At 48.9% G+C, this 20,252-nt stretch overlaps 1 protein-coding gene across 1 annotated transcript in view; it reads right to left on the reverse strand.

The window, feature by feature from the left end:
- Positions 1–19,885, reverse strand: part of LOC118570525 (prolyl endopeptidase) — a 103,918-nt gene extending 84,033 nt beyond the window's left edge. The window contains exons 1-2 of the mRNA XM_036169082.1: positions 19,779–19,885; positions 14,974–15,048 (exon numbers count right to left, since the gene is read on the reverse strand). Of these exons, the coding sequence (XP_036024975.1) occupies positions 14,974–15,048; positions 19,779–19,823 (120 nt within the window). The 5' untranslated portion in view covers positions 19,824–19,885. The remainder of the gene's footprint in view (positions 1–14,973; positions 15,049–19,778) is intronic.
- Positions 19,886–20,252: the final 367 nt, after the last annotated feature.

Here is a 20,252-nt window from a genome sequence, read left to right on the forward strand (position 1 = left end):
CAGCAAGCTGAGGACCTGGCTGATCGCCCCTTCCCACCAGGGGCACTTCACTCTGGGCACCCAGCCTGGCATCAGGCTGCACTCTGGCCTCAAGAGGGCCCGGGAGTCACTGCTCAACAGACTGTGGTCTTAAATGTTTCCCTTTGCTTCTCTGACCTGCCCTACGCCCCATGACCACAACAGACGCTCCCCACTGTGAGCACACCCTGGCTTTCCCCACACCAAAGTGTCGTGCAACTGTTACCCCAGGCAGAATCATGCTCAAGGGATTTTAAACTCAGTCCAGCTTTGTCAGCTCCCACCCACAAATGTCAGTCAATCATTTTAAACAGAGCAATATTTAAAGACTGACATCTTCCAAGTCAAATGCTGAGATGCAAAACCTAACAGTGTCCAAATGCTAAAGCCAAGTTCTTCGTCACCCCTTCATAACTTGGAGAGCCCTTCACAGTAAGGGGGTGACGAGGGTTTTCTGTGGAGGACTTTAACCTGGCTTTCCTGGGATGTCTGGTTGTTCGTAATTACATATATTATATATCATACATATATAATAGCTCTGGCTTCTTGATCTAAGAATAACATGTTTGGGAGAGGTCAGGGGTGAAGGTGAGGAGAGGAAAACAGGACCGAGGAAGGGAGTTCAAACCCTGCTTCTCAAGGGCTTCAGCCACCACGGGAACAAGCAGAATGTACTTGAGGTCAGTGAGACACAGTCCTTTAACATCATAGCACATGCAGGAGGGCCTCTGATGGGAGACACAAGGGTTTCTTGACTCTGCAGACGAACACACTTGTTTACTCAAAGCCAACAAGTTCTCTTCCCATCTTACTTGCTTTGTTATTATAACATTTAAAACAAAGCAGAGGCTGTGAGCGTCGGCCACGCCTGTAATGCCAGCAGTTGGGAAGCAGAGGCAGGCAAGCCATGGATTAAGGCTGGCCTGGCCTACACAATGAGACCCCATGGAAGAGATGGGTGACAGGAAGCGGGGAAGGGGGAGCTTGAGCTGCACAAGATGGTTATCTAGAGATCGGCTGCACACACTGTGACTACATTAGTACTCTTCAGGCCTGAGGTAGACAGAGCCTGTGATACACATTCTCAACACAACTAAAAGATAAAGCATGGCTACCTAGATAAGAGCGACTGCGTTTGGGAGCTGAAGACGCTACGACCCATCCTGCCGTCCAGAGGAGTGTTTCAAGTTGTCTCCGACACATTGTACTTTCAAAAACAAAATAATCAAGGCTGACGGTAAGCCAGGCGGAGACCAACACGTCACCATGGAATCTAAAGAGGTCACTCTTCAGTGACAAGGAGTAAAATGGAGGTTATCAGGGGTCAGAGGTCAGGGTGGTAGACAGTGGGTGTTACTGGGGAGATGGTGGTCAATGGACACAAAAGTTCAGTCAGGAGGAGAAAGTCAACAAATCTAGTGTGCATCATGGGGACTAGAGTTAATGACAATGCTGTACACTGAAAAATTGCTTAGAGTAGATTTTAAGTGTTTTCACCATAAAAACAGTAAGTATGTGAGGTAATACGTTGCATAGCTTGATTTAGACAGTTTGCAATCTTTAAATACACGAAAATATATTGAGAACTACAAACACAAGCAATTTTTACCCTGTCAACTAAAACTATATATATATATTTAGGGAGTATAGATGCAGATCCATTATTGGTTGCCTTACATGAATATGTGCATTCTAACTTTGCCCTTCTAAGGTAAGGTATAAACCTGTAGTGGGTACCTGTTCTACCTAGGACCTTGAAGTACCAGCCACCAGGGCATGGCCTCAGGGCTAGTTTACGCTACGTATGGCCGGCCGCCCCTCTCCCTGTGGGCTTAGCTGGTGTGGACTAACTCAGGCGCAGGAGCAGCATGGGACCCGACATCAGCCTTCCAGGACCCTGCGATGACTTTGTCTATCCTGTTTAGTGAGTTGTTCTCCTCAGTATAATTTCTAAATAAATGGTTCCCTTGTCAGTATCTGTGGATTATCTGCTACATAAACCAAAATGCAGTTCACTAAAATAAGACATATTCATGTTCTTCAACTCTTATATATATATTAATAATAAACATGATGGCCACAGTGACCTGGTAACTAAACGTCTCCACATAACATGATGTGCAATAGAGAGAATGATTAGGGACAGGACACAGGCTACGGAAGAGCACAGGAAGGAGAAGCCACCTCCACAGCAGGGCATGGCCTGCAGGCCAATCGGTGACCAGGGGGTACTGGGGACTGGCCCTCCACAATCCTGCTTCTTCAAATGCCACCATCAAGTAAGGATGGTGCTCGTACATGCCACAGACTGGAGTAATTCCTGCTGCATAAGCAGTCGGCTCTCCACACCCTCACTGGGACTCAATCACCAATCAAAAGAATCTGAGAAAAAACACCACTGTATCTGCACTAGACACACACAAGTTTGCTTCCCCTTGTCATTATCCTGTGGAAAAATGACAAGTTTTTACAAATTCTGTACTAGGTCTCGTGGGTAATCTGGGGATGGTTGGAGTGCTCAGATAACGTGCAGTTGCAAATCACTTTACATCCAAAGGTTCCGGTGTTCATGGACGGTCTTAGACGCAATCCTCTGCAGATGCCCCGTGATTGACATAATTAGCAAGTAACCCAGCTTCTGGAGGAAGTGGCTGGTGCCCAGTGAGGCCTGGCAGGAAACTACAATCCAGCCAAGTGCAAAGCTGAGTGTTCAGAAAGCCAGTGGGGACACACGTGGACCCTTCCACTCAGCAGGCCACGTGGGGCTCCCTAGAAGCCCAGCCATGTCTCCCTCCCAGGCACTGCCTGTCCCTGAATCAGTTTGTTTCTCACTGGGGCTAGTTACTGTCAATCAAAGGAAGAGGAAAGAAAGACCCTCGTTTGACTATGGAGTCCAGCACCGTTCATGACCTAGTCAAAGCTAAAATTTTAATCTCACTTGGGTCTGAGGCTCTACTGACCAAAAGTCTGGGAAAGAAATTTAAAGTTCAATCCTAAATACCTAATTATTAAAAAATTAAAACAGAAGACACAGCCTCGCCTGAATAATCAATAAGCAAATCCAACACACAGTAAGTGTATTTGGAAAATAAAACCAGACATGGAGCAGGGGTTATGGCTCTGTGCAAGCTGGAGGACCGGGCTGGGCTGGCTGGGGCTGGGTGAGCCAGTCAGCTGTAGACTGAGGAAGAAGGTGCCTCAAAAATGGGAGACGCCACACTGCTGGCTTCCACATTACAAGCATACATATCAACCTACACGGAAACGTTATCTGCGTGCGCTCTCTCTCTCTCTCTCTCTCTCTCTCTCTCTCTCTCTCTCTCTCTCTCTCACACACACACACACACACACACACACACACACACACACACAGAGACAGAGACAGAGACAGAGAGAGACAGAGAGAAACAGACAGGCAATTCTAAATTAAAGTTCACAAGTGTCCAGAAAGTGTGTGTGTGTGTGTGTGTGTGTGTGTGTGTGTGTGTGAGAGAGAGAGAGAGAGAGAGAGAGAGAGACTATTAAGTTCATGAGATGTGCCGAGAGAGAGAGAGAGAGAGAGAGAGAGAGAGAGAGAGAGAGAGAGAGAGACTATTAAGTTCATGAGATGTGCCCAGCATTTCTTTTCCTTTGGGAAAGAAAGCCTGACACCCCCCACCCCTGCTGGCCAACCAGAGTATCCACTCCTCAGATCCAACCAAGGCCAGCACAAAATCCACAGGCTGCAGTCTACTCCACAGTATTTCACCAGGGCCGCCCAGGGCAAGGGTGTGGGGCCGAGGGCACACCTGGATATGCTGAGCACTGAGAGCGGAGATCTCCCTGTGCCTCATGACGAGCATCTGCTTCAGGTGAGCGCTATGTGCTCACAGGAAACGCCAAGCTGGAAAGCAGTGAACAGTTCTGCCCTCAGCCTTAGACTCTAAGGTCAACTCCTGGCCACGAGGCCTCATCATCTGCAATTGCTCATTCTTCCTTGGGATCCGGGTCCCAGTGCCGGCACCTCAGTTGGACTGGCGTTACAGCTCCATGCAGTCTCCAGTCTGTGCTATGTGTCCTCTGCACTGTTCTCTAAGTATAAATCCTGCTCATCTTAATGGCAGTTTCCATCAATTCTTGTCTACAAGGCCAAGCTACAGATGCTTGCCCGAGACCAGAGGGAAGCACTGGTAGATAGATTACCTCATCTTTGGAAGCATCAGGCTGTAAGGATTGTGGAACCTAAAGGAACAAGACCTTCTTTCCCTACAACAGAGCAGTCAGCTGGGAAACAGGCAAAGACCCAATGGACCAAGAGCCAGGTTCCAGGAAACACCACACACAATCCCAGGTCAGACGGAACCTGAAATCACACACACCCTGGATCCACGAAGCAACACTGCTATAAGCCACTTTTCTTGGGTTTCAGACCTGGCAATCATGAAGCCTGACAGACAGTTCTAAGAGTCCACGGTTGGTGAGAGTGTTCACCCAGAACCAGGAGAGGCTGACGGGAGCTTGAACCAGGACTGACTGGGAAGTCCAAAAAGAATGTCTATACCAAGGAACTTGTCATCAAGGGAAACTAAGCATTCATTTTTTGTTTTTAAGGGTGCCTGAAACATTTTATTTATTTATTATGTATACAATGTTCTGTCTGCATATATGCCTGCACTTCCAGAAGAGGGCGCCACATCTTATACATGGTTGTGAGCCACCATATGGTTGCTAGGAATTGAACTCAGGACCTCTTGAAGAATAGCCTCTGTTCTTATTAACCTCTAAGTCATCTCTCCAGCCCCAAGCATTTACATTAAATTTTTTAAAAAGTAAATAAAAAAACTTATGAGTAGAAATTTTAAAAAGCATAATTTGTAAATCAAAGAACTACTTTTTCATTTAAAAGAAAAAGTACATTCCGCCACAGCTCTAGTCAAACTAATGGGGAGTGAGGAGATGGATATTCAAAATCGGAAGGGACACAGCAATACAGCACCAGTGAAATCATAGAGTATAATGCCCAACCTCACCCTAGCAAACTAAACACCTTGGTAAAAGGGACAGCCCCTTAGAAATACGGATGATTGGGTTGGGGATTTAGCTCAGTGGTAGAGAGCTTGCCTGGCAAGCCCAAGACCCTGGGTTTGATCCTCAGCTAAAAAAAAAAAAGAGAAAAAAGAAAGGCTACTGATTTTGCCGGGCGGTGGTGCACGCCTTTAATCCCAGCACTTGGGAGGCAGAGCCAGGTGGATCTCTGTGAGTTTGAGGCCAGCCTGGGCTACCAAATGAGTTCCAGGAAAGCCGCAAAGCTACACAGAGAAACCCTGTCTTGAAAAACCAAAACCAAAAATAAAACCAAAAAAGAAATACGGCTGATTAAAACTGATCCAAAAAAGTCCTGAACAGAGTAATGGGAAATCTGGGAAAGGCTCAAAAGTTAAATTAATATTTGGACTTGTCCCACACAGCTCCACAGAGGAGGTACTGGAATCCTCAAGAAGCAGGGAACGCCCATGCTATGTAAACTGTCCTCTAGGAGTGCCGGGACCAGCATTTGCTAAGTGCCTGCAACTCTGATAAGTGCCTCGAAACCATCTAATCATTTAATTTCCACAACCATGTGAGGTGGTTTTCTCCAAATTACAAGGTAAGAAAACTGAAGCTTAGAAAGGGTAAAAACATGACCACATGACTCCTAAAATTGTGGAGCTGAAATCCAACCCTATTTTTACTTCTAAAGTTGCTTATTTAATGACTACACATTACCACCAAATCACCAGATTCCAAGTCTGCAAGGGTTCTCTTGAGTTGCTGGAGGGAAGCGGGGAGGAAGAAAACTCTGGAGGAAGGAAGAGCCAGTAGGAAGCTGCCATAAGCACCTAGGTGCACAACCAGCCTTCGGTGAGCATGGGTGAGAAGAAAGATGGGGAGAGTGTACGGAGGCACAGCTGAGTGCCAGAGACTCACGGGACTGAACAGCCCAGGTCCAAATGCTCAGGTCACACACAAGTCCAAGGGTTTTGATACCTGGCTTCCCCAGTGAGAAAAAACTAGACCCCCCCTCCAAACCCTACACACACCCCACTCTCCGACACACACACTGTGATTTACAACGATATAGGAGAGGAGTGGGGCTGCAGAGCCTGACAAGCAGGCCCTACACAAATCTACATTACTTCCTCTACTCACATCTTAGCATCCTCGGAGACAGTCTTCCCAGGCCTCCTAGACCTTAAAAACTGAGATTTCTACCACAGCCAGACACTCCAGAAGTGAAGCATCCGTGCCTTGCACAGGTGTCTCTGGTGTCTTCCGTGAGTGAGGGCTGTTCCCCATAAACATGGCAAATGGACCAAGAGCAGCTAAATGTGGAGAATAAAAGAGTTGGGAGACAGTGATGGTCCCTCCACATTAACCACTAAGTTGCACATCAGTTGTCACCTGACGCCAGCATCTCCGAGAAGAACCACAGACCTGAGTCAATGCCTACAGGAAAAACAGACATGCTCTATGCCAATATCCTTAAGCATCTTGCCAGCGCCTTGGGGGCAGCTTTTCCACCAAGGCGTTTTCTCAAATAGTAATCAAATGGGACTCAAGATGGAACTCCACGTCTCTTTGGCACTGATCTCTAAGAGCTCAAAGGCAGGCTCTCCGGCCCACGTTAGCCCGGACACTCCACCATGGCACAATGCACACCACAGCATATGTAACCTAAGAGTTAGAATGGGAGCTGAAGACAGAGGAACGGAAGGGGAGGGAACAAGTTCAGAGAAAGATGAGACTCTGGAGGCAGCGGCCATCTACTTCGCTTCCTTCCTACGTGAACAGAAATTCTAGGTGTCTGGGCTGCTGCTGCAGGAACCAGTATCCTGGGTTCCCACCACACCTTGTTCTACTCCCACAGGAGACGAGAGATTCTTGTCTCCATCCAGGTCCCGACATGAGGCTTTAATGAATGGGTAGAAGGGCACTTACGTGGATGTTGGCTGACAAGCCCCCCAACCCCCACCCCTCACACCCCTTCTCTCTCACATCCCCCAGGAACATGAGGCAGAGGGCTCCATCACTACAAACAGCCTGAGCAGTGGTGGAAGTAAACGTGAGTTCCTACACTGAGCGCCGCCTGCTCGAAGCGTGGCCCTCAGCACATCCCTGCAGCGGCCCTCCAAGCCTTGCTGTGAATTCCTCATTTGCCTAACTTGGCCAGAATCAGTTTCTACTGCTTACGTCAAAAACCCTGGGACAAGGCCAGTGAGATGGCACATACAGTCCTGATGACCCGAGTTTGATACCCAAAACCCATACACACATGCATTAACAAGAAACAAAATCAAACAGCTCCAAAACTCTGCAACAGAGGCGAGACAAGAAGGAAAACAGGGCAGACAGCACTTGGAAGGAGTCACCGGGCACCAGCAACTTCCTCATGCTTTTGACAACTATGTCAGCGGGACAGCAAAAGGAATTTGTACCCTAAATGCAGAATCTCAAGTGTGGATTTAGGTAAAGAATGTTTACAAACGGAACCTGGGCTACACATTCCCACAGGAGGTAGGTAATGAGGCATCTGAGACGGAAGTCCTGCAGACTGCAATAACATGTGGTAGTATGTTTACTTCAAGCATTTTCTGTCTCCACTTGATAAGGTAACATACAGTGTAATTCTCCATCCAGGTCCCGACATGAGACTTTAATGAATGGGTAGAAGGGCATTTCACAGGCCCACTTTGCCAGCGGGGTTCACCATGTACCAATTAAAAGAGAGGCACCAAACAGCCCTGAGGTGACCACTGGCCCAGTTTAACCATCACACTTTAAAACACTGAAATCAAGTTTTCAAGTAGGGTGGCAATCGAGACTAAGAATGTTTCTTTTTTTGTGAAAAATCTACGACTCAAAAGGGAAATCTGGCTAAGGTTGTGGACGAGGTGAAGGGTCTTTAAAGCTCAACACTGAGGAGCTGACTAGAAAAGCAGCCCAGCCACCACTATCTTGGTTTACTCAGTGCATATGTTAAACAGTTTCACACACATAGCACATATGCTCACAGCTACATGAATAAACAAAATTTTCCTCTATTTTGTGTGTGTGTGTGTGTGTGTGTGCACACATATAAACATGTTCACACGTGTGGGCACACCTGTGCATGAAGGTGCACGTGTATATGTTGTGCAAACTAGTGTCAGGTGTATTCCTTGATTGGTCCCTATATACTGGAGCAGGCTCTCTGGTCGAACCCAGACCTCACTGATTCAAGCAGTCCAGTTAACCAGCTTGCTCTAGGGCAGCAGTGCTCAATGTGAGAGTCAAGGACTGCTTCACGGGGTCACCCACGGCCATCAGAAAACACAGACACTTGCATTACGGTTCAGAACAGTAGCAAAGGTACAGTTATGAAGTAGCAGCAGAAATAATCTTACACTGGGGGTCACCACAACACGAGGAACTGTATTAAGTCACAGCATTAGGAAGGCGAGAACCACTGTTCCAGGACTTCCCTGCCTCTGCCTCCTGTGCACTGGGATGACGGCGGCAGCGGCGAGCCACCACATCCTCTAGGCCTCAGCATGGGTTTGGGGATCGGCACTGCAGTCCTCAGGCTTATACAACAAACGCTCTACCCCGGCTGTCTCCCAGGGCCCACACATTTGTTCTTACACAGGAAACTAAACTTAGTGGTTACCTCTGGTCACAGAAGTGCAAATACAACCAAGGGTTCACTTGCGCCCTCTGACTTCTAGGTCACCTGACAAACATTCCATTCAACCACAGAAGCGAGTCACCTAGACTGGAGGAACAGAGCAAATGTCTCCATGTGTCCTGAAGTCTTCAAAGAACACACTGGCTTCCTGTGTGCCTCGGCTCCCCCAGCGAGGGCCACCGCTACTTCACCAGCTCTTCACAGCCCTGAAAATCCTAAGCAAGCTTCCACTCCACTGGCTTTCCTGCAACCTGCCAGCCCGGTGGGATGATGCAGCCAGAGGGATCCCCGTTCACCTGGCTCTGGACCACACTAGGAAAAGCTCTTGCTCCACGTAGCCCTAGGCCAGACTAAAACAAACAGCAACTCCTGGTTTAATACTAGAGCATGTGCAAAACTAAAACAAGACAAGCATGTGGAAAACCGGTATGAGGCGATGCAGGAATGGAGCCCAAGAAAGCAGGCGCTTTTCTCCTAAAATCCAGCCTCCGCTGGTCGGCCCAGGGAGGTCATTAATCTCAGAGAAACTATTGGATTATTTAAATGTCCCAGACAAGGAGAGGAGAGGCACTGAATAGAGGAAGAAGACACTTCCAAGCTTCTGTCCCCAAGATGGTAGGCGGTCGGTCCCACTTTTCAGCCCCTTGCCAGCAGGTGTAATGTGGTTACCATAAACAACCTGGTCAACAGGAGACTGTGAAGAGAAGGTACGACATGCTCTAGGAAAGGGCATCGACATTACAGTCTCAAAAAAAAAAAATGGCAGTTCATCTTATTTGTTTAGAAAAGTAACTATACACACAATGTTTTGCATTGATTTTTCTGTTTGCTATTAAGAATTCTCTCAAGAAACAGAAGGAAGCCAAGAGAAGCTCCCAAGGGGGGGAAGCCACTGGAGATATGCAGCTGACTATACATTTGGTTCCTGGAGTGCCCGATCCCCAGGAGTTCTGTGAAGTCAGAGACTGACTTCACAATCAGAATTTAAGCAGCTAGCGCTTGAAAGGTGTAAACGCTTCCTTTCTCTGTACATATATCTTTCAGCAACGCAGCACCAACTCCAGGAAGTCAGTTAGAAGGGTAAAGATACCCTAAGATGCACAAGATAAGGAGAATGTGATTATAGACGCCACTTCAATCTAGACCTGAGGGCTACAAAGCCAAGCCTGGGGAGTAGGAAGAAATGATCTCAATTATCACTATGGGGGCAGGGCGGGGTGCCCTGTGGGTCATTGCCAGCTCCCAGGAGAACACACACAGGTCACTACTCCTGCAGTGACCCAGGTGATGAAAGCAAGGGCAGCCATCTCCAAAGTCCCAAGGGGCCAGGCAGAGCCAAGGGGAGGAGGATCCCCTTACGAGGTATACAGGGACCGAGCGCCCCTATACAAGGCATACTGATTTCTGAAAGGTACTGGCCTTGGCAGCCGGGCTACCATTGATCTTTAAGACAGTGGTTTACAGACGCTCCTCAACTGAAGTTATATCCCGATGAACATACCAGAAGTTTAAAACAGAGGAAACTCTCGGTGTTTGGCTCTCACTCCTGTCCATGGCTGGGCGCTTTGGTGCCACGGCTGCTGCGATGGCCAGTGAGCACCACACCCCATCACCAGCTGAGGAAAAGATACAAACCCCAACTGCTGCTGCTCGCTGCATGCTGCTGCTGCTTTCCCTAGACAGTGCTGGGAAGTCATTAAGTCCTCAGCAGCTGTTTCTGGGGCAGGAGATGGAGGGCAAAGGCAGGCACATCCGGGAACACGGAGAGTTGCTTGTGGACCAGCACGGAGTGACTTCGAAACACAGACTGACTTTTTTTTTCAAATCACAGGGAAGGACTGCAAACCTCCTGGGACCCAGGCACCTGACATCTCATTTCCACCAAGAGATTTACTGTGTCTAGAGAGAACGCTTCCATCCTACAGAGCTCAGCAGATCCTCTCCCAGGGCTCCCTCCAGAAGCCAAGGGACTCAGGACCTGGAGGGAGGGCAGGGGTGCAGGGCAGTCACAGAAGCCAGCAAGCAGGGCAAGCAGAACAGTGTTATGTAGCTGCTTCTCAAGAAACATCTAGAAACCACAGCTAGAGGAACAGAACGTTGCACTTTCCAAGACAATGTGTGAAGCCAATTTTTTAAAGTATCTTTTATTTTCAGTATTTGCTGAACATTAACACAAACAAGCATCAGACTACACAGAAGCCTTCACCCCTCAGATGCAAAGTCCATTCAGCTGATTACTGCACAGTCCTCAACTACGTAGTGTGCCTTTCCCTTGGGGTCCCATGGCCCTCTCCCCCAAGACATAGCTGATTCATGCCTGGCCCAAAGTCTCAGACCTGCTAATGTAACAACCCCAGGGTAGGCGCCCGTCTCCTCTCCAGGGCCACCTGCCCTCAGATCAGGACGGCTCACGGTCAGCAGGCCAGGTGGGGCCTCCCAGAAGCCCCGACAGGCCTCCCCCCCCAGGCTCTGCTTCAGACTGTGCACTGAGTTGCGTGTGATCTACAGTCGGGAGCGTCTGCTGTAAAATGGGTCCTTGACAGTGACACCTTGAAAGAGAGTTTTCCAAGTTACATATATGTCTGCTGATACTCTTCTAAAGGCACAGCCTAAGCGGCCAGCACAGTCACTGTCAGACAACATGTATTAAACACTAGGTTCAGTCAGAGACTATCTCAGAACCCAGGACAAAGCAGCTGCGAGCCAGTTTTCGCTGCTGTTCTGTGCCAGCTGTGTAAACACTCTCCTCCCGCCACCGAGTGTGGCTAACACACCTCTGTGGCACTGCCGATGACCGAGAGTAGAAAATGCTTCTGCTGCCTTTCTAAACCGCAGAGAGGCTGAGAATGCGTGGCAGCGTGGTGGCTCACCATCTGCCTGGTGGACAAGGGACCCTGGTTTTGTGGGCTGGGGAGACAGCTCAGTGGGTAAAGTACTTGCCGCACAAACATGAGTATCTGAGTTCAGATCCCCAGCTCCCACATAAAAGGCTGGGTGAGGTGGCGTGCCCTGTCACCCCAAATCCTGGTGCTAAGGCGGCAGTGAGAGGAGGATCCTTGGGGTGTGCTGGCCAAGCAATCTAACCAAACCAGTAAATATTAGATTCAGTGCGACAGACAGACAGACAGACAGACAGACACACACACACACACACACACACACACACACACACCCCTGTGTCCCATCTCCTATTGCCCCTCCCACTCACCCAAAGAAAGAAAACATACTCTATCTTGGTTATCCTTTTAATCTGAAAACAAAAATGTAACGACGAGCAGGCACAGCTGCAGCTGCCATGTGAGCAGACCACAGCGTGGAGGCTGGCAGGTGCTTTCACAGACACGGTCCTACAGCCAGCATCCACAAGGCTCACAAACCGCAACAGCGCGCTGGGTTCTTTTATTTATTGATACTTCTTTGTTTATTTTAGTTTTAGTTTTTCAAGTTTCTCTGTGTAACAGTCCTGGCTGTCCTGGAGCTCATTCTATAGACCAGGCTGGCCTTGAACTCACAGAGATCCTCCTGCCTCTGCCTCCTGAGTGCTGGGATTAAAAGGCATGCACCACCACCTGGCTTCCATTTTTATTTTTATTTTAATTTTTGACAATCAACTCTGCTGCTGGGTTCTACTCCTGGAAATACACCAGAAGGTGACCTTGGCAGGTTACTTAGTTCATACTTAGTTCTTCAATTTCTGTAAAATATGGGGGCAAGATCTATTTCAGAGTCCAAAAATCAAACATACTAGGGTAGGCAAAGCTCTCAGTAAACTGTCTGACACACAGTAAGCATACAATAAATCTTAACCATGAAAACAATAATGCGTTATTAGCATCATCAAAGGCTGCCTGCATCACTAATTAGCAAAATTTCATCTATTAACTGGAAGCTTGGCACCTACTAATAAGTGGCTTATTATCCACAGGACCAGTCATTAGGAGAGAAGAACAGCCAAGCAAGTGTTCATTGACACACTAAGTGCATCTGGTCAGTATGACATTGCTAAGTTACTTGGACAACCAGCATCAGAGGCTGGAGAAACCCAGGTTAGACAGATGCGTCAGGCAAAGGAATCCTCACTTCACTGGGGGCAGTTTTCCAGAGGATGTGCTGGAAACCCTTGGGAGAAACATTACAGTCCAGAGTCTCTCCTCCACACATGGAAGATTCTGTTTTCCTTGGGGGGAGGTGGGAAGCAAATGGAGGACTGCAGACTAGAAAAACCTCAGGACAGAGTAGTGCTGACTTCAGGCACGAAGGATGGGAAGTTGAAAGAATCATGGTGAACAGAGAAGGTGGCTCCAGTCACACAGGTCAGTGAAGCTGGCAGAGCCAAGCAGAGCAGGCAAGCCATTCGTGGGATGGAAGGAAGACACAGAGGACATTAACTCTGGCCAGAGCCATCTCCTCCTCTGCCATGTCTCACATGTCCTAGGAGTCTACTCCAGTTCTCCCCTGCTGGAGCAGGGAGAGCCCCATCCCACTAGTGCTTTCCAGAGAATGTAAGCAGATTTGCAAATATGGATTCAGTTCTCCAGAACACTGATGTCACAGCGCTGTGGGCTCATGACACACGGATACAGGATATGGAGACTGGCCTGAAAATGACCTGGACAGCATGTCACTTTTTTTTCCTTTTCAATCAAAAATTTAAAAAGAAATTTTTTTCTAAGGGGGAAGCATGTGCTGGAATTCTAAAGACACTCAAATTTGGGAAATGGTGAGTATTTCCTAGCTGGCTTTTTGTTGCTGAGATAAACACTATGGCAAAAAGCAGCTTGGGGAAGGAGGGGGTTTAATCTGGCTTGCAGGTTGTTCAGACCCTCACGGCAGGAAAGAGGCAGGAGCTCAAGCCAGGAACCTGGAGGCAGGAACTGCAGCTCACACCATGCAGGACACTGGCTTGCTCCACCATCTTCCTTGTACAGCCCAGGCCCGCCTACTTAAGGATGGTACCAACCATGGCAGGCTGAGTCAAGAAAAATGTCCCACAGACTTGCCCATGGTCGGATCTAATGGAGGCAATGCCCTAGCTGGGGTTCCCTCTTCCCAGGTGACAGCATAAGTCAAGTTGACAAACACCAGCCAGGACAATGAGCATATTAGAAACAGTATACGCATGTGTGTTCTTCGTGTTCCATATGTGTGTTTCCATATATGCAGATGGTGGCTGAGTGTCTACGGAGGCCAGAAATCTACTGAATCTGTTGGACTGGCTGATCAGCAAACCCCAGCATCCTCACGCCTCTACCTCCCCAGCTCTGGAATTACAGGATACATCCAGCTTTCTTTGAGTATGGGTGATCTGAACTCAGGTCCTCAGCCTTGTGTGGCAAACACTTTACTGCTGAGCCATTTCCCCAGCCCCAGAACACACATTCTCAGGTACAAAATAGTATGTGCGGCTGTACTTCAAAGAGGTTAGGAACTTAAGATGACAGCCAGGAGTGGTAGCATACACCTTGAATCCCAGTGCTCTGGAGAAAGACAGAAGCATCCCTAAGTTCAAGGCCACCCTAGTCTACAGAACGAGTTCAAGAGCCAGGGCTACAAGAGAAACCCTGTCTCAAAAACAAAAAGATGAAATTGAGACACAGTAGTCCCTCCCAAGGAAACCTAACCACTTAGAATACACACACACACACACACACACACACACACACACACACACACCCCTGACAAGTTTCACAGTGCAAAGGAGCAATCTCCACAGCTCACAGCATCAGAAACTTCATTAACAAAATGAGACTTCAGCTGAGCCCTTGAAATGTTTCTCCAAAACAAAAACAGGTTTTATGTTCTTAGAGTTTTCCCTCTGCCCTGACAATACTCTTAAAACCTAACAATACTCTTCTATTTACAATTTAAGTTTTTCTCTTTGTTGTGTGAAAGCCAGCCCTGAGTTATCAAAGCTAATGTCCGTCTAATGTGTGGGCCTCCCCAAGGTAGGCTAAGCCATGGTTTCTTTACACCGTTCTCTTCTCTAGTACTGTCTGTTTTCTTCCTTTTAATGTTTTCACTCCAAATACGTTAGTCCCCAGTGTCAGGACAAGCCACATTTACTGAACATTTATTCACTCTGGGGACTGAATGTGTTTTCTCCTCCCCCTCACAAAACATCTGACAAAAAGTTGGGGTGCCCACAGGTACACGCCTTGTCCCAGGGCAGAAATACAGGGAGACACACAGGAAGGGAAAGCTCTCGCTACAGACATCTGCAGGTGAGTGCTGGTCACCAAGGTTGCTTCTCTCTTACTGTAAGCCAAAATTACCTTTGTCTGCTCGCTGTCTGGGTCTTCAAGCCAAGCATAAGGATCACAGATTTTATGTCCATGATAATCCTGTACCTGCAAAAGACAACATGAGAGGTCTTGAGTAATCAGTGCCCAAGCCCTGTTAAAAAACATATCATCTGTATGTGGGGAAAAGCGAAAGGGCCAGACAATGATACTAATTGGCTCACTGGCAACTTGTCTGCCCAAATTACCACACGAACCAAGTTGGCAGGTTCTCAAAGGTGTTAAGTCACTCTTCGTGAAAAGAATGTTTTAGCAGAAAGAAAGATGAAAGTCTGAATAGGAACTGGCTCCACCTGTACAACATAAAACAACATGGCAGGCTGCTGGGATAAAGAAACTCAAAACTCTGCTGCTGGGTGAAGCACTGAAGGACACAATGCCGTGGGCACACACAGAGGACACATCTGGGAGTCAGCACACACGCCAGCACACACATGTTCATGCTGACCTTGGCTAATGAAATCAGCTCCCTACAACACGGCATATGATCAGTTTTGCTTTGGGTCTGAACTACTGACCGCAGCCTCTTTTGGCCTGTTATGAGATCATCACTTGTCACTTACACACAGCACAAATGCCATCACACACACACACACACACACACACACACACACACACACACACACACACACACACAGAGAGCACAAATGACAGCACACACACACACACACACACACACACACCACAAATGCCATCACACACACACACACACACACACACACACAGCACAAATGCCATCACACACACACACACACACACACAGCACAAATGCCATCACACACACACACAGCACAAATGCCATCACACACACACACACACACACACACACACACACACACAGAGCACAAATGCCATCACCACTTAGACACTTGAAAAAATGAAATTGCTCCATGTTGACGGAGCCTGGTGCAGGGGGAGCCTCTAGAACTCCCGACTAAGATGCCCCTAACAACACAAAGTCCAAGGCGTTGGCCCCAAGGACCAGGGAAGGGGCTGGAAGACACAATCAGACTTGCTCCTCACCACTCTCCATGTGATCATGCCTGAAGACACAATCCAAAAGGAAAAAGCATTACACAATCTCTCCACCTCAAAGGGTCAAGATGAATCCTATTAACTGAAGCCTGCTCTCAGTTTCTCCAGTCTGGTCTGTGGGTGACCCTAACACTCTGGGTAAGGCTTCTTGCACTGGGCTGTGTGGGACCGTCACCTCTACCAGGATGAATCTGTACCTCGTCTCCTTGCTTTACACCACAAAACCAGAAGGCTGGGGCTATTCCCCAAGGAAGACAAACTCTCCTGGAAAGAGCACCTGAACGTTCTTTGTGGTTCTCCTCCAAGCTCAGTGTCACCCGCCTACACCCCTGGCTGTTGGCGTGTCTCCCTATGTGGAGCCACCTGAGAGAAATGGAGGATGGACAGAAAAGGCTGGGTGAGCAGGAGGAAGGTCTGGAATGGAGAGACCTAAGAACAGACTAAGCCTGCTCCTCAAGGGTCTTCACAAAAACCGATTCTCCACCTTCATTACTCTCAATTGTGGCTGAACACCACTCAATGAAAGCATTTTAGTTCTCCTCACCTACAAATCTTTCCCACCTGACACCTTGAGTGGTTATACAATAGGTTGATAGTAAAAACTTTCTCTCTGTTGTCAATACAGAACTCATAGTTTTAAAGTCCTCTGAGGAGCTCTGGCAGGTACAGGATTGAGCAACATGCCTACAGCCATCCACATTCAGTGAGGGCTGTGACCACACCAGTCAGCCAGCCTGGAGTACAGACCACTTTAAAAACGTCCTCGGGCATACCCCCAAATTTGCTTTTCCTAAGAAAGTGGAAAAGTCAGTAAAGTCGTCATAGCAGTCCACACGCAGGCAAAGTGTTGCTGTGGTGTTTATTGAGCGTTAATAGAAGAAAGGTCAAATGGTTTACCATGTGGATTTCTTCCACACTAATTTATCCAACCTGTGCTGGGAGGTCAGGAAACTACAGCCAGAAAGAGCTAACAAGTGGGGTGCAGCCCATCTGACCCCAAAGCCGAGGGTCTAACACTCTGCTATGTCCTTAGCTAAGAAGCCTGACCAGGTGTACCCCAGCAAGTACATGGCTGAGCTCCACCTCAGGACCCAGAGCATCACATGCCAGACTGCCTAGCAAACGGTCCTCTATAAGAAGTCAATGTCTTTCCAGATCCAGCACTGTCTTCTGATGTGACTTATCACAAAGACATTAACCAAGACCAGAAACAATTCTCCAGTATGCTCCTGCTGTCAATGCCCAGGAGCCACAGTCCACAACATCCTCTTCACTGTTGCCCCCACCTGTAGTGGGTAGCCATTGGCCTTAATAATTTCACCAATACCCACCCCTTTGGAAGACCATGCCCTACAGAGTGGTCTTACAGCTATACCCCTTGAATAGAGACTACATACACCTAATTCATCATGATCTAAGTCTGGAAGCCATCTTTTACCTCCCCGAGGGGCTGTGAGAGCCCTGATGAGACACTACAGTGCGTGATGCAGTTCGTCACTGCACGGGGTATGCTGCTCTTTCCAGCTGCCCCAAGCCTGACTTTCCATGGGTGGTGTGGCCATGAGGGTCTTCCTGCTAGCCTCTAGGTAAACGCAATTTCACATCTGTTCAGACTTGCAGAACTGTGGCTTTATTTTAATCTCAGGTTCAAGTACGTCCTTTCTCCCGTAGCCAGTCAACTCTCAGGTTCAATTTGAAAATTATTTCCTTTTAGCCCCATCCTTCTCTGTGTTCTCCACTCACCCAACACCCTCTACAGGGCTCGGTTGTGCTGTGGGAGCCCTGCAGCTCCTGACCTGTTAGATAAGCAGCAATGGCACAGAAGGGGTGACGGTCTTCCACGAGAAGGGCCAAGTCCACACATGGGCTTCCTGCTCCAACTCCCCATTTACGGGGAACTAACAAGCATGGCCGAGAGATGCCCAAGTGAGAGACAGAACTACAGAAGTCTCCAGCATGTGGTCTAGGGACCAAACCCACCCTCCAAATGCTATGCTGGAGCAAATGCATGAAGTCAAGCCTAGGAGTTGGTGTTACAACCCTGCTGCAGGGAAATGCCACCCACGGAGGTTATCAGGCCAACAAACTACGCCATGAAAACCACAGGCTGCCCCTGGCCACTACTCCTGCACCAAGGTCTTGGTGAGAAGGTTCTAGAGCGTATTCTAAATCATCTCTTTACAGTTGTGTGTAAACCCTTAGAACATTTCATACGATCCCTACTTGGCCCTTTCAGGAACTGTTAAACTTAGGTAAACTACAAGATTGGTACAGACTGGAGTAGGGAAACATTAAGCAAGAACCAACACTACCCTCAACCCACTCCAAGATTAAAAAAAAAAAAAAGAAAAGAAAAACCCTAAGACTGTATTTATCAGTAATAAAATGGTAGTGGCTATATATACATGTAATGCATATTAATGATAATGTATTAGATGTGTATATATATGATAATTTGAAAACCAAAGGGCTCTCAAGATTCAGTCAACACAGTTCCCCATCTTCCTACATGACCCACTGCAGAGCTAGGCCATCTGAATGGCAAGTTTTAAGTCCATGTGGGAGAAAGGAGGCCTGCAACAGGTAAGAGATTTGCTCAGAAGTGTGGGACACCACCAGAACAACATTCCCCTTCCTCATTCCAGCATGATCATTCCAACCCTGTACATAACACAAGCAGCCCTTCCCTGTGGGAAGAGAGTGTGGAGAATGGTTAGGACAAATTCAATACGCAAGCAGCTGAACAGGCCGAGAAACATGGTTACCAGATGGCCACTGGTAAAAGAAACACTGCAGCAGATATTTGAAGTTCATTTGAAAAGAAGATGGGCTATCACACAAGCCTTTACCTCAGTGTGCTTCAGAGTACACTTTTGGGCATAAACAGGAAAACATAAACAGAAAAAAAAAGACAACTGAATTATACAAAAATATTTTTACTATGATCCTATTTTAAGTAACCTGACAAATTGGCCTATCAGCCCAGAAATCAGGGCCATTATGTTTGGATTTAATCCACCTCTTCAATGCCAAATTAATTTTTACACACACACACACACACACACACACACACACACACACACGTTTGCCCAGAATTCTGAATTTCACTATGTCTGAAGTTCACCTGCAGCTTAGGTAAACAATTACTCCCACTGCGCAAAACTTACTTTGTAAAAGGCCTCGCCTGACTTAACTTACTTTCTTAAGCAAACTTGGATGGCCTCAGCTCACCGGGGCCCCTGCTCCTACCCCACCACTCTGTCTCCTCATTGGCAACTCCAGCAACCCACGCCCAGCCCCCGACTCGGGGCAGGGCAGCCTGAAAGTGGAATGAATGGGCTTCCACTCGAAGGACCTGCAAATTCCAAGTTCTCAAAGTTTGCTTTTGTTTTAAAATCTTACATCATTTCCCACGCACACACACCAGCATACACTTTCTCCTACCACCATATTTAAGCCAGAAGGCTCCTCGACTTAGAGACGCGGGTACCTTCTGTGTCCCCACCGGCCCCAGGAGCCCATGCCTGCCGGGCGTGTGCCCGAGGGGCCGGGCGGCGCTGACCACAGGCTCGGGCACGTGGGCCGCGGCTGCCCGCGGGTCCCGTGCTGGGAGGAGCCCCGCGACCCCGGCCGGCTCGGGGAACAAAGGCCGGGGAGCCGCGCGGGGCGCAGGGGCGCGGGGCTGTGGGAGCTGAGCTGCAGGAGGCGCGGGCCCGGCGGCGCGGCGCGAGCGGGGTACTCACGGCGGTCTCGTCGCGGTACACGTCGGGGTACTGGAAGGACAGCATGGCCGGAGCCGGGCGCGGGCTGCGGGGGCTGCGGGCGAGGCTGGGCGCGGACTGCGGCGGAGGACGGCGGGCGAGCGGGCGGGCAGCTGGCGGCCGGCGCGCACGGGAGGACTCGCGGCGGGGTTGTGCGCCAAGCAGGAAGACGCTGTCGGCGAGGCCCGGAGCCCCTCCCCGGCGGGCGGGCCCAAGCGCCGGCAAGAGGGAGAGGTGTCGCCGCGCGGGCGCCAGAGCGGGCGCACAGCTCCCTCTGCAGGATCGCCGGCCGCGCCCGCGCCCGCGCCGCCCGGGCGCACGGAAGGGCACGCCGACGCCGCCGCGCCACGCCGCTCGGCGACCGGCCTCCCGCAGCCCCGCGTACCCCGCCTTCCCTACCTCCGCGCGGGGAAGGGAAACTTTGCCTCTTCGCTGGCTGTGGCCTGCTTTCCCTCG

The sequence above is a fragment of the Onychomys torridus genome, chromosome 19 (genome assembly GCF_903995425.1).
Source record: "Onychomys torridus chromosome 19, mOncTor1.1, whole genome shotgun sequence".
In the NCBI taxonomy this organism is placed as follows: Eukaryota; Metazoa; Chordata; class Mammalia; order Rodentia; family Cricetidae; genus Onychomys; species Onychomys torridus.